The sequence below is a fragment of the Ictalurus furcatus genome, chromosome 20 (assembly GCF_023375685.1).
Source record: "Ictalurus furcatus strain D&B chromosome 20, Billie_1.0, whole genome shotgun sequence".
NCBI classification, from domain to species: domain Eukaryota; kingdom Metazoa; phylum Chordata; class Actinopteri; order Siluriformes; family Ictaluridae; genus Ictalurus; species Ictalurus furcatus.
Genome location: NC_071274.1, coordinates 7190105 through 7204296, shown reverse-complemented (window position 1 = coordinate 7204296; position 14192 = coordinate 7190105). Strand labels below are relative to the sequence as shown.

Below are 14192 nucleotides of genomic sequence, written 5' to 3'. Positions count from 1 at the left end.
CCTTTGAATGGCTAATTCTGATTTTACAGTTACCACTGAGCTGCATTTCCTGTTGAGAATCAATTCCAGGTCTGAATTTGTTGTTTGTTTACCATATAGTGGACTATTTGGGATACGATATAAAATCCCACAATGCACAGCAGTTAGTCTAAATGTAAAATGTTTAATGACTACTAAGGCCAGCTTGTTAGTGGTGTATTCAATACAGAAATTGCTTAGAATACTGAATTTTGTGGCTTCAGATTACTAGGTAATTTATACTGTTGTATACGCCGTTGTTTATGTAACGGTGGGAAACAGCGTGCTTTTACGGAGCACTCACTAGTAAATGTTGGCAGAATTCTGCCTGCCACTGTTACTGCTATGCTATACAGTACTTACTCTATGGGAAACACTTTATATAGCAAATATAACAATATAATAATATTTTAGACACCGTGAGACACAAGTCTGTGATCAAAAAATAAAATCAATGCCTTCAACCTGTCATGATCTGTTATCCTAATTATCAGAAGATTATAATATGGTACTTAAAACATTTAGCTACAGAACCTGTATGCTAACGTCAGTGTTCTATAAGGTTAGCGCTAAACTTTTCTGTTCTGAACCCAACCTGAGAAACATAAGCTAGTTTATAAGCAGATAATTAGTCAAATAGCTATGTGCTAGCATACTGAATACTGATATGTGAACAATTCATCTGTTTTACTTTTCTGGACTCTGAATCAGTCTGAAGCCACCACTTCCAGGGTTGTGTTTCTGAAATGCATCAAAAGCATTGCTGTCTTCAAAGTATAGAACACGAGCCCTCTGCTTTTCTGCTCCAGATCCAGGACTTCTCTTCCGGTTTCTTCTCTGGGACCAAGTTGGCTTGCTGGATGAAAGGAGAGTCACCGTGGGGATTCTTCCCGAAAATCTCAATCTACCTCAGAGCAACCAACACTAGCCAGTCATTTCGTCTCACAATTCTCCCACAGGTCAGAGTCGTGCTGGCATGCTACAAAAATTCTCTGTATGATAACCCTTACCATTTTTGCCGCAGTATCAGCTTACAGCTTTACATTTTCCGTAGAGACAATATTAACTGGCAGATAACACCACGGCAGGACTGTGGGTATGGTTTGGGGAAACTGCTCAGACCTTTTAAAAATTATTTGTTGAGATAATTACCCCCAGCCTTGATTATTGATTATATTTTTATTTTAGCCTATATTATTTACATGCTTTTACACTAAAACAGTGTAACTGTGTAGCAACGTGAGCTTTAAATGAGTCCAAACTTTCCTAAATGAAAAGGGGTTCTAGTGATGTGGAATTGTTTTTTTTTTTTCTTTCTTCTTGCTCTACAGGTAAGATACTTTAGTTGTTTGCTAATTAGCTAGCTATCAGTCACAGTGTTAATTTGAACAGCTGATTTGGATTTAGTTTTAGTCTTAGACTTTTGACAAAAATATAAGTTGAGTCATATTTTTGGGCTATGGTTATCGCTAGTTTTTGTCTACAGGGTGTCCTAAAAGTCTCCATACGTAGGAGACCATGTTTGACAGCACCACGTTGGTTGTGCCTTCGTCCGTGGATGCTCGTGGACTCGGTTGGTCCATAGCACTTCCGATCTTTGGGAATTTGTTAATAAGTTTGGCAACAGTGTCGTGTGTGATGCGCTCGCGATGTTTCCTTTAAAAGTCCATCGCATCCTTGCAACAGTTTCCAGATCCAGCTGATTTTTCAATGATTTCAATACGTTCTTCTTTTGTCAAAGGCATTATTATATTATATATATATATATAAAACTAAATCTGAAACTTTTGGGACTGTAGAGTTAGTTGAAAACTACAGCAATTTTATTGAAGTCAAACAGAACCGTTTCTATCATCAAACTTCCCCAATATATTATTTTTAAGTTTCCAAAACACAAATGCAAAAAAAGTTCCTACATTTTAATACTTTCTGAAATGGAACACCATATCGCTTTACCATATTGCACTTACAGGCTTACTGTAGCCTTTATATTTCTTCCATGTGTGCTGGCTAAACAAAATCACATGGCTATTTTTGTGACTTTGGTGTGGTGTCATCAGGTGTACTACTGCTAGCTAGCTAGTATTATATTAGTCAAACAAGACCAACACTGAGCAAGCAGTTTTTCCTCGAGGGTGAAACATTTTATCACAAAATGGTCACTGTAGATTTGATATGCCAGATGGCATCTTCTCGCCTTGCCTCTTGCAACATGCAGTAGAGCACATAACGTGAAATTTCTTAATTTATTTCATTGTGTAATGGCATAATTTACAAAGTTAGTGCACAAAGATGAATTTGTTATTGTTAACAAACATTTTTGTCTTTGTTTCAACAAAATTAAGTCTGAGATACCAAGGCTGATGGCTTGCTTTTGGGGAATTTGTAGCTGTTGCCCAGTTGTGAAGCAGCTACACCAAATGGCCAAATGTTAGTGGACAATTGACCATCACACCCATCTGTGGATCTTCTCCAAACTCTTGCTACAAAGTTGGAATTATATAGGATGTCTTTGTATGATCTAGCATTACAATTTCCCTTGACTGGAACTAAGAAGCCCAAACCTGTTCCAGCATGACAATGCCCCTGTGCACAAACCGAGCTCAATAAAGACATGGTTTGTGAAGATTGGTGTGGAAGAACTGGTGTGGCCCACATCCTGACCGCAACTCCACTGAACACCTTTGGAATGAACTGGAATGCCGACTGCACCCCAGGCCTCCTCGTCCAACATCAGTGCCTGACCTCACTAATGCCCATAGTTTTGGAAAGGGCACATATGGGTGTGATGGTCAGGTGTTCACATGCTTTTAGTCATATAGTGTAACTTGCTGGTGTTAGCCAGGTACTTTAATGTTGGTCTTTTATGACTGCTTGCATCTGCTGGGGGAGATGTAATTACATGGTCACTTTTAATGTTTGTTTGTTGTTAACCATTGTGTTGTACTGTAGTTAGCTGCAGTTGCAATCAAAATTATTCAACCCCCATTGCAAATCAGGTTTATTGTCAAAATGTACAGACTTTCAGCTGTTTGCAATAAACAAATCAAACAAAAGCAATTGAAATAGTTACAACGATGCTTCAAGTGGTTTCCCCAAATTCAACTGAAAATGCAACTTATAATGATTTCTCCAGTCTCAAAATTATTCAACCCCTTCATGGCAAGCATCTTTAGTACTTAGTAATTACCTTACCTGAACATTGAGCGTCATTCAAGCAGAGTATGAACAAATTTATTTGTAAATTGTTCACAGGAGCATTTACACAAGTAATATGTATGAAAATCCAGTTAGTCTAGAAAAACGTTCGTACAGAAATTGCTTAAAATTGAACTCCGTATTAAAATTAATGTTAAAATTATAAGACTCAGTAACGTGAATCTTGACTTACAGCGCATCCAGAAAGTATTCACAGCGCTTCACTTTTTCCACATTTTGTTATGTTATAGCCTTATTACAAAATTGATTAAATTAATTATTTTCCTCAAAATTCTACAAACAATACCCCATAATGACAATGTGAAAGAAGTTTGTTTGAAATCTTTGCAAATTTATTAAAAATAAAAAACAAAAAAAGCACATGTACATAAGTATTCACAGCCTTTGCTCAATACTTTGTTGAAGCACCTTTGGCACCAATTACAGCCTCAAGTCTTTTTGAGTATGATGCTACAAGCTTGGCACACCTATTTTTGGGCAGTTTCTCCCATTCTTCGTTGCAGGACCTCTCAAGCTTCATCAGGTTGGATGGGGAGCATCGGTGCACAGCCATTTTCAGATCTCTCCAGTGATGTTCAATCGGGTTCAAGTCTGGGCTCTGGCTGGGACACTCAAGGACATTCACAGAGTTGTCCTGTAGCCACTCCTTTGTTATCTTGGCTGTGTGCTTAGGGTCATTGTCCTGTTGGAAGATGAACCTTCGCCCCAGTCTGAGGTCCAGAGCTCTCTGGAGCAGGTTTTCATTAAGGATGTCTCTGTACATTACTGCATTCATCTTTCCCTTGATCCTGACTAGTCTCCCAGTTCCTGCTGCTGAAAAACATCCCCACAGCATGATGCTTCCACCACCATGCTTCACTGTAGGGATGGTATTGGCCAGGTGATGAGTGGTGCCTGGTTTCCTCCAGACATGACGGTTGCCATTCAGGCCAAAAAGTTCAGTCTTTGTCTTGAGAGTCTTGTCTTGTCTGAGAGTCCTTCAGGTGCCTTTTGGCAAACTCCAGGCGGGCTGTCTTACTGAGGAGTGGCTTCCATCTGGCCACGCTACCATACAGGCCTGATTGGTGGAGTGCTGCAGAGATGGTTGTTCTTCTGGAAGGTTCTCCTCTCTCCATAGAGACACGCTGGAGCTCTGTCAGCGTGACCATCGGGTTTTTGGTCGTCTCCCTGACTAAGGCCCTTCTCCCCCGATCGCTCAGTTTGGCCGGGCGGCCAGCTCTAGGAAGAGTCCTGCTGGTTCCAAACTTCTTCCATTTACGGATGATGGAGGCCACTGTGCTCATTGGGACCTTCAATGCTGCAGAAATGTTTCTGTACCCTTTGAATTAGGTTGCTCTGACAAATATATAACAAAAGCCAATATTATGTTTCCAAACATTCCAAAAGGGTCTGGATATATAAGGAGAATATAGGGGACCTATAACAGAACCTAGAGGCACACCATATTGTAATTTTTCAGGATCTGAAGAATTCCAGTTATGCTGAAAATCTGTTAATGATCAAATAAGATCTAACCCTGTTTGTCTAACGCAAACGTGTTTTCATGCTTGTAAAAAATCTCATGGTCAGTACTGTCAAATGCTGCACTAATCCAACAAGACAGAAACATCTCCACAATCTGAGGCATGCGGTAGATCAGTTAATCAGCACTAATTCTGTACTATGATTCTTCTGAAAACCAGACTGAAATATATCCTCATCAGTACTATTTAGTCAAGAACATATTTGCTTTCATTTGTCCTAAGGTGTGCTAGCAGTATTGGACGTGTAGCTTTTTCAAAAGCCACGTAAGATCCGTTTAATGGGTTTTGGTTTGTTCGTTTGTTTTTTATTGGACGCCAGACGGCATGCGACTGAAAGATCAAGATTAATCATTTACAGCTCTACCATAAAGATTAACCGAGCTAAATGGGCTGTGTGGTAGATGATTTAAAAGACAGCACTGCTGTGCCAAGCACTGGCAAACCTCTATTGTGGATAAGTGGAGGACTGAAAGAATCCTCTCATGTTTTAAACACCAGTCTGTGAAGCGCCATATGCTCTAAAGCTTAAGTACCTCTGTAGTGCAGGAGGACTAAAAAGTCAGTTATGTTTCATTGCGGAACAGATGATGATGATTAAACTGCACCAGAGACTAAATAAATACGACTTGTACATTGGTTTATGATTTTGATATTTGGATGATCAGTTTTATGAAGGCTGAAGAAGTAAAGCATTCGAGTATAACCTCATCTTGACTTGCTGCTTTAAAAATAAATAATAATAAAAAATGAAACAAAGAAATAAATAAACATATTACACTGTCAGACACTTTTATACAAACCTAACTAACGAGGTAGAAAACAGTCCTGGATAAAGCTGTATAAAGAGCAGTCTTTGTTCTTTAACCTTATAAGATAATACTTTATTAACTTATCTGTGTGATTGTTTGTAACTTCTGTGATTGGGTCACAAAAGTGCTGACTAATTTGGCCTGTTTTAAATATAACCAATCTTTTTTTTTTAAATATGGCACAAAACTGAAAAAGCATTGCAGAACATGTCGAGAGCACAAAGTACAGATTAAACCTTGTTCATGTAGTCCTAGCTTATTGTAATGTCCACGGGTATGTGGTACTTAATGTGCGTTGTGGTTATTGAGGTTTGAAAAGATTGAATGTTGTCCTAGTCTCACGGAGATCATTGTCTGTCTGCAGCTCTACATCCAACTGGTCGCGGACATGGACGGCACACTGAACTGCTTCCGATTTGGCATCTCCTCCTCCACGAACGGCCTGGTGATCGGCGCAACAGTCATGGAAGGCTTCTATGTGGCTTTCGACCGCGCCTACAAGCGGGTCGGTTTCGCCGTGAGCGCTTGCGCCGGTAAGGACGTTCCGTTCCTGTCGCTCGCATGTTATTTTCTAGGCACTAATAAGTGTTCTGTTTCAATTGCACAGCCAGGTTTATAAAAATTACTCTCAAAAATAGTGACTAGTAGCGGAGATAAAGTTGCATTGGGTTTTTAATACTACTCCACACGGTGGAGAAATCATAAATCCATCTCTTAGAACCACTGGACAAGTCAAAGGCTCAGTGTGCTGCTCAAGCCTGTTTTGGTTGCTCGGAAACCTAATTGACTTGGCTAAAAAAAAAAATGGTAGTTAGCAGAAGCTACTTATCCAAGTGCATTAATACAGACACAAATGGGAATATAAATTCCTACTATAGTATATGTATAGTATATCAGAAGAGACTAAAATATTAAATTATTTTTATTTATTTAGGATTTTTTTTATCGCAACATAATTCTCATAGTTCAATTTGTGTTATTCCAGAGTTTTGATGACTTTTTATTATTATTGTTCTAAAATGTGTGTGTGGGGGTTAAAGAATGAGTGTGTCTAAACTTTTGACCAGTAGTGTACACACCAAAAAAAATATTGCTTTGTGTAAGTCAGAACAAGTAGGGATTTTTTCCCTTCTCTGGTTGTTGAACAAGAGAAGGAAAAAAAAAGCTTACTAGCCTCCTGGTCCTACTGGTGACAAATAGTCTGGACCTAATCTTCTTGTCTCAGGCACCCGGGCTTTTTGTCCACTCCTGAATAGTCACAAGCACTAATGTTCATTAGAACATTCCAAATTCTTGTTTGCATTGTTGCATTAATTTACCTACTTCCAATATTGTCCTGACCCCTGCATGCTGGACTGAGAAATACAGCAGAATCTGTAACAAATCCTCCAACAGATGAACAAACAGACGTTACAGCTAATAGTACTATGCTAATCATGGAAATGTGTTGCCAGGTTTAACAAATTTAATTACTGGCTACAAGAAAAAAAAACTCTAGGGTGTAACCAGCTAACACATGCATTTTTTTACTTACTTTTTAACCCTCTTCCCAAAGAAAGTAACGGCATTACCGTGGCAGAGATAAGTGGACCATTCCTGGCTGACAGTGTGGCGTCGGGCTGTGCAGACGGCCTTCGACTGCAGGAACCTTTAATGTGGGTTGCGGCCTACACCCTGATGGCACTGTGTGCCCTGGTACTACTCATCCTCCTGGCTCTGATCGTCGTGCCGTGCCGGTGTCGTCGGCGGGACGGAGAAATCACAGATGAGTCCTCGCTAGTACGCAATCGCATCAAATGATGCTGGGCCTAAAAACTCAGCCCGAAAAATAGGACCGGTCAGGCTGCGGGCTGGGGACGAGAGTGGAGGACACTCTTCTGACTGAAATCATGGTCGACTGTTTAGCATTAGAAGATTAAATTGTTTATTAGAAGACTCATAAGAGCACAAACCTTGTCTGAAGCGAATACAACTACTGAAGGTAGCATGGGTTTGGGGTTCTTTCCACCAAAGAGGTGTTTTCTTCTTATTATTGTTATTTATCAAACATTAATGTAAAAGATCACATAATTTTCCACTAATATGTTCCCATTGACTGTTGATTAGGAGTGTATGTGAGTTATCAATTGAATGAAACCGAGGTGGTTGTAGCGTTACTACCTCACACCTCCAGGCTCATCGGTTCTATCATGAGCTCGACTTACTGTCTGTGTGGAGTTTACATTTCTCCCCAAGTCTGTATTGGTTTTGTTCCATCTCCCAGAAAAAAAACATGCCGGTGAGTGGATTAGAGACTCTAAATTGTACCAAGAAGTGAGTAAGTGCATGTATGGAGTCCTGCGATGGACATGGCATCCTATACATCCAGGGTGTGTTCCCGGGATCAGCTCCGGACCCACCGCGACCCCGCCCAGGATGTGAAAGCGCTTACTGAAGATTAACGAATGAAACACAGGACGTCACAACGAAGGAAGTGGTGTGTGAACGTTGTATTCTTAAATGTTTAAATTTCATGCAGGGATTTAACAGGAAATCAGTTCATCTCAGTTTTAATCAATGATTATTAAATAATAATTAATAGATTTTTAGTTGACTGTAGGTAAAACTCAAAATATTTCAACAAAAAATATTTTTGTGATTATAAATCACAAAATCCAGTACATACTTTATCAGAAATGACAGCCGGTTGCATCAGCGCAGAGGTAAAATGAAATAAATACAAGATGAACTGATGCCAAAGAAGCCGACATGAAGGCTTCGTTACTATTTAAATGCACTAGAAGGACACTTCATTGTTAATACGTTAATGATGATGCTACTGAGATAGTAAATTAAATATGAATGGCACACTTTTTTTTTATTAGCTGGTGTACAATAGCACATGCAGAAGAGCTCAAAATGAAAGGTTATGAAAAATCACCTTTTTTTTTTAAATTCTATGAGTACTTGATTGTGATTGTACTAGAAGCTGTGCAAATATTATATGCAAACACTGTACAGTGCAAAATGAGAGGAATTCAAATATAATCTTTATGAATGGTTTTTTTTCTACTCAAAATTCGAATTAAATAAAAGGTTGTATATATGGTGCTGATGCTTCTGAACAATCAAAAACACCCTCAGTGATTTATTTCAGATATTGCATGACTCTTTTATTATCGATTCTTTTCGCGGTGTTGTAGCTAGTTCTAGGCGTTTTTGTTTTAAGTGGTAAACATGGGTCTTTGGGGGAAAAAATGGGTTCCTTGGATGGTTGATGTTTGCGGTGGGGATGAGTAACCTACTGAGTATATAAGCAATGAGAGGCCTCATAGAACATTTTATTAAACTCTGTTGGTGTTGGTTGCTACCGTGTGATCTCATGCTTAGTTTTATGTGTAAGATGTTAGTGTTTAAACAGTATCCTTAAGAGCAATTGTGAGAATCTGAGCCCATCTGAGTGTGCAGAGCACAATAAATGAGCACGGTCCAAAAAATATGCACAAGGTGCCGTGAATCGCACAGAGACTGCCAAGCAAAGTCTAGATGGTGGCGTGTCACCGGTTCACCGGTTGTGCTTCCTTGGACCATTTTGGTTGGTACAAACCACTGCATACCAGGGACACCTCACAAGACCTGCCTTTTTGGAGATGCTTGTCTAGCAATCACGATTATGTCCTTGACAAAGTCGCTTAGATCCTTACACTTACCCATTTTTCCTGCTTCTAACACATCAACTTCAAGACCTGACTGTTCACTTGCTGTCTAATATACAGTACCCCACTCCTTGACAAATGCCACTGTAACAAGATAACTAATGTTATGGCTGGTCGGGCTACACCAAGCTTAAAGCGCATAGTATTATTAGGTATTGGTGCATTTTTACAAGGACGAGTAAACGAGCACATTAGTAGCCCGATATCCAACACCACTACCTGTCTCGATGCGTCCCTAATTCTTACTTTCAAAAACAATTTTAACTGAAACCTTTTCTGAAAGGGAAACCCTCTGTTGCAGGTTTCTACAAAGACTTTTAAGTGCCGAACCAAACTTCTTTGTTCTTTAGGGATGCTAATTGAAGAATCCTTTTTAAGTGTAGCAGAAAACCTATCATCATTCTGGTAAAGTGGCTACCGTTTTTTTCTGTAGGTGTAACACAGCCAGGAGCAGAGAGGAAGAAGGATGAGCTTAAAAATCCAGACCAGCCCTCAATTAGTCCTAACAGATATATACTCTACAAAAGCTGGTTTTTATTAATCCTTTGTTAAGAGCCGCATTATTGAAAAGTAGCTTTCATTCAGCTGTAAACAATATCTGTAGGCGTGACAAATTTTTGAAATGGTCCGTACTAAACTCTGAAAGGGGCATTTTGGCCAAAACAAACAAAAAATTAACCGTCAATTAACATCCCTATTTATGAATAAATAATATCTAAGCAGAGAAGCAGATCTTCCCAAATAAAATTGTGCCAAGTAACTACAGTATAGTACACTACTCATATCTATAGTAGGACACATGAAAAACAATACAATAATATTCTAACCAACAGTAAAAGAGAGTGAGCAGAATTAGAATATTTTCTTTTCACAATTAACAAACATGAAAGAATATTTATTCATCCAGAAGATGAGAGTATGAGATTTAGTTGCCTTTTAAGGAAATTAGGTGGAGCCGAGCAGCCCTATTCTGGCTGGAGGCGGAGCTAATTTAAGATAAGATAATACTTTATTAATCCGCAGATGGAGAAATCTGCCCCCCCAAAAGTCTGAAATGATAAACTTCAGTGAGAGACATCGGTTTGTTTCTTTTTTATAAATTACATGATTATGATGATAGTGAGAGACTTGTAGAAACGTTTAAGCAGCATTTTTAACCCTTAACCTACCATTTCCCAACTAAATAAGTAAACATATTTTATAGTAACTACTTCCATTTCAAAAAATGTAATTCAAGCTCTTCGTCGCTTGTGTGAACCCCACAATATGATTCTATAGGCTTCACTCAAATTCAACCAGCTGTACAGTTTGAGGTTACTAGACTGAATGTAAGTGCATGAAACACCATGAATACCATGTTAAAAATAAAATGTTTAAAAAAAAAAAAAAAAAAAAGGTCTGTGATAAACATGTTTGTGCAAAATGGTGCTTGTTGTGGAGCCACCTGCTGGTGTCCGGAGGGAATCACACATTCAAAAGTGTCAGGAAAATAATAATAATGATGACGATGATGAAAAGTTGATCTAAAATTTCGATCTAAAATTTCCTAAAGAGTATGTTTAAAAACAAACAGATCTTGTGAAAGACAGTGAATTATTAACTGCTTCATTTTAGTAATACCTTATTCACAGATAATTAAAACAAACTTAGAGTTGGTTACTCTTTGGGTAATTAACAGTTTGAGCAAGCATTTGGGTCCTTAAATACGTTACTTCACACTTGAGCCAATGTGTTTTCAGATTTAACACATGGCATAAGTTTGTCCAAAAAATTATATATAAATAAAACAGGCACCCACAAGCTCAGTGCTAAGACTACTGAGGGGCTTGAGAGGACAAAGGTTAACTATAGCATGCTTCCTCAGGTTAACGATGCAGCTATATAGACTATACTATTTGTGGACACCTGACCATCACACCCGTATGTGGACCTTCTCAAAACTGTTGAAACAAAGTTGGAGGCACACAATTGTATAAGATGTCCCATTACAGATTCCCATCACTGAACTAACTGGGCTGAACCTGTCCAGCATGACAGCGCCCCTGTGCACACCATGAAGTCCATGCATGTTTTGCCAAGGTTGATATGGTAGAACTCGAGTGTCCTTCATAGAGCACGGACCTCAACTCCACCGAACACCTTCGGGACGAACTGGAACGCCGACTTTGCGCCAGACCTCCTCGTCAAACATCAACGCCTGACCTCACCACTGTTCTTGTGGCTGAATGAAAACAAATCCCCACAGCCATGCTACAAAATCTAGTGGAAAGCCTTCCCAGAAGTGTAGAGTTTATTATATCAGCAAAGGGGGACTACATCTGGAATGGGATGTTCAAAAAGCAGGTCAGATGTCCACAAACCTTTTGCCTTAGAGTGTACTTACAACCAACCAAAGGACAACCATGTACATTTGGAAAGGACTCCATATACAGTAAGTAAAAGTGCACCATAAACATCTCTAAACAAAGGGGAAGGTCTGTAACAACAACAAAAATACCTACAGTATAGATGGTTACATTCTGGACCCTGGTGTCAGATCAGTCTCATCATCATGATCAAGTGGCATCCCACTTGTATAAGTTACACACTGATAAAATGGTGGGGATTTTCCATCATCATAGAGGACCTCAACGGTGAAACATCTTCATGAGGTCAAAAACGGTGCTCTACTGAACGAAATCTATTGACTTGTTCTTTGCTTAGTAGTTTCCACATGTCATCTACATTGGTCTTTAGCTGGATATTGTAATAAATGCAAGTCCTAAATGTAAGGACTAAATACATCTCTCAGAAAAGTAAAATAAATACACTATCTTTTCAAATAACACTGTCTGGATCATGAATAATCGTGAATAGAAAACCCCAGAAACAAGGGTCAATATGAACCAAGTTTTGTATTGCACGACAATGAACCCAAAGTGTGTTCCGTTCTATTTTCGACCCAATTACATAAATGACCCGATCTGGGTTTTACATTTAACTCTGTGTGAGGACTCGGTCTCTTCACCCCAACAATGCTGATAAAAAAGGCAACAGCAACACCGCCAGACTGAGCAGCTTTACATCCTTATCCTCACCGTATCCTCCGGACATCCGGACTCATTTGTGTCATTTGTGCCATCAGCCCTCAGGCTCCACAACACCACAGCACCAGACTGACAGATTTAAGCCTGATTATATCTGAGACATTATCTGGTTGCAAATAATTATTATTGATTATATAGTGTAAATAGTATGTGAATACTTCTACAATACGGAATCTGTTCTGTTCTTTTATATTCCTTCGTGCTGCTATGTTGACCTAAATTTCCCCTACGGGGGATTAATAAAGTTATATCTTATCTTATCCAAATGTCTATAAATAGCACAACAGAGTATCCTAATATTCATTCATTCATTCCTGCTTTACACACATTATTAGATATTAACTACAGAACAATACTGCAAAGTGTTACTGGATTAATTAAGCTACTCTTGTCAGAGTAGTACTCTTATCCAAGCATGACTGACCACACAGATCTCCAAAAAAACCAACAACAAAAAAAAACTTGTGCGCTCAATTGAGGCGGATAATTTTTTTTACTCGATAAGAAGACATGCGCACAAAACTATGATGGAAACACATTTATTGGATAAATTCCTCATGTGACTTTGTGTGAACAAATCGTGTGACTGGATAACTGGGCTCAGAAGAGTAAAAATGGCGGAGAGCGAGAAGTATGTTTGGATAGATCGTTTCCCCGAACGTGATGGTTTTGTTCTCTTGAACACGTGGATGGAAACGGTGCTTTAATCTCAAAGGTACAAACAAAAAAGTTAAATTCGCGACTTGGATGGAAACACAGCCAGTGTCATGTTATTTCTCAATGAAACATGGCTAATCTCGTACCCCTGGACACGCAGCGTGTCAACAATGCTTGTGGAATCAAAAGAACCTGATATTTAATTGCATTTATTACTTCATTTTCCAGCCTGTAATACAACAGAACTATAAAACAATCATTTGTCGCATCTTGTGGCATTTCACATTTTGGGATTGTGAAATTACGGTCTGATGGGAAAAGAACATTTTGAACTTTTTTTTGATAAACGTGATTGCATCTGATATTTCACAATGTGTACTCTTAAAAGAAGCATCTAACTCCTGATGTGATTTAACTACTATAACACTGTTAAAACGTGGGTCGATAAAGTACTAATGAGGCCCTGCTCAATCCGATTAAGCAGCTCTGAACATCTCACAACATCAAATGATCAATACATAAATATATAGGCCTATGTATAAAAGCAAATCAAGGGTTGTCAGAAATATACGATTATAATTCATTTGTGGGGGGGGGACAGGACCACAAGGGTCCTGTCCATTCAAGGGTACACAAACTTTTGCACTCAGCTGTAGTAAACAACTGTATCACTGTATCCGATAGTGCAAAGAATCTTTTCCAAGAAATCCCTGATGGAATTAGATACAGTACAGGAGTAACTTTTGCTCATTTTGCAAAGCATGAACGTGATTAATTGCATATACAAGATAATGAAACAACTCAAGAGCAGGTGTGTGTTTCAAACCCATGCCTGCCAGCCGGGGAAGAGGCGGCTCAGGTTTTTAGGATCCATGGCCTGCTGGATGAGGAGGTTGACTTGGCCGCCGACGCTGAGCACCGTTCCCTCCTCCACACCTTTGAGTTTCTCCTGCAGCCGCAGCAGCACGCGCTCCGCCACCTTGTTGAAGCTCTGACTGTCGCTGCTGACACGGAAAACAGCAACACGCGTGAGATTAAACTAATTAACCACAACGCAAAACATTGTCGACGTAGGCTCTGTAAATGTAGGGTCCATATAGACAAGCCCTTTGGGGTTGATTAACTTAGGGGGCTTTCACACTGGCAGTGTAGTCTGAAACTGAGCACGCTTCGCATGAAAAATTG

General features: G+C 39.3%; 2 protein-coding genes across 6 annotated transcripts in view; one reads left to right on the top strand and one right to left on the bottom strand.

Moving 5' to 3' along the window:
• Window positions 1-8916, top strand: part of bace2 (beta-secretase 2) — a 37870-nt gene extending 28954 nt beyond the window's left edge. The window contains exons 7-9 of one of the 2 annotated variants that reach the window (XM_053651533.1): window positions 828-977; window positions 5934-6102; window positions 7125-8916. In XM_053651533.1, the coding sequence (XP_053507508.1) occupies window positions 828-977; window positions 5934-6102; window positions 7125-7369 (564 nt within the window). In that variant the 3' untranslated portion in view covers window positions 7370-8916. The remainder of the gene's footprint in view (window positions 1-827; window positions 978-5933; window positions 6103-7124) is intronic. The other variant, XM_053651534.1, reaches the window with a different exon arrangement.
• A 3918-nt stretch (window positions 8917-12834) lies between these two features.
• atm (ATM serine/threonine kinase) overlaps window positions 12835-14192 on the bottom strand; it is a 66678-nt gene continuing 65320 nt past the window's right edge. For all 4 annotated transcript variants that reach the window (XM_053651060.1, XM_053651061.1, XM_053651063.1 and 1 more), the window contains one exon: window positions 12835-14011. In XM_053651060.1, the coding sequence (XP_053507035.1) occupies window positions 13828-14011 (184 nt within the window). In that variant the 3' untranslated portion in view covers window positions 12835-13827. The remainder of the gene's footprint in view (window positions 14012-14192) is intronic.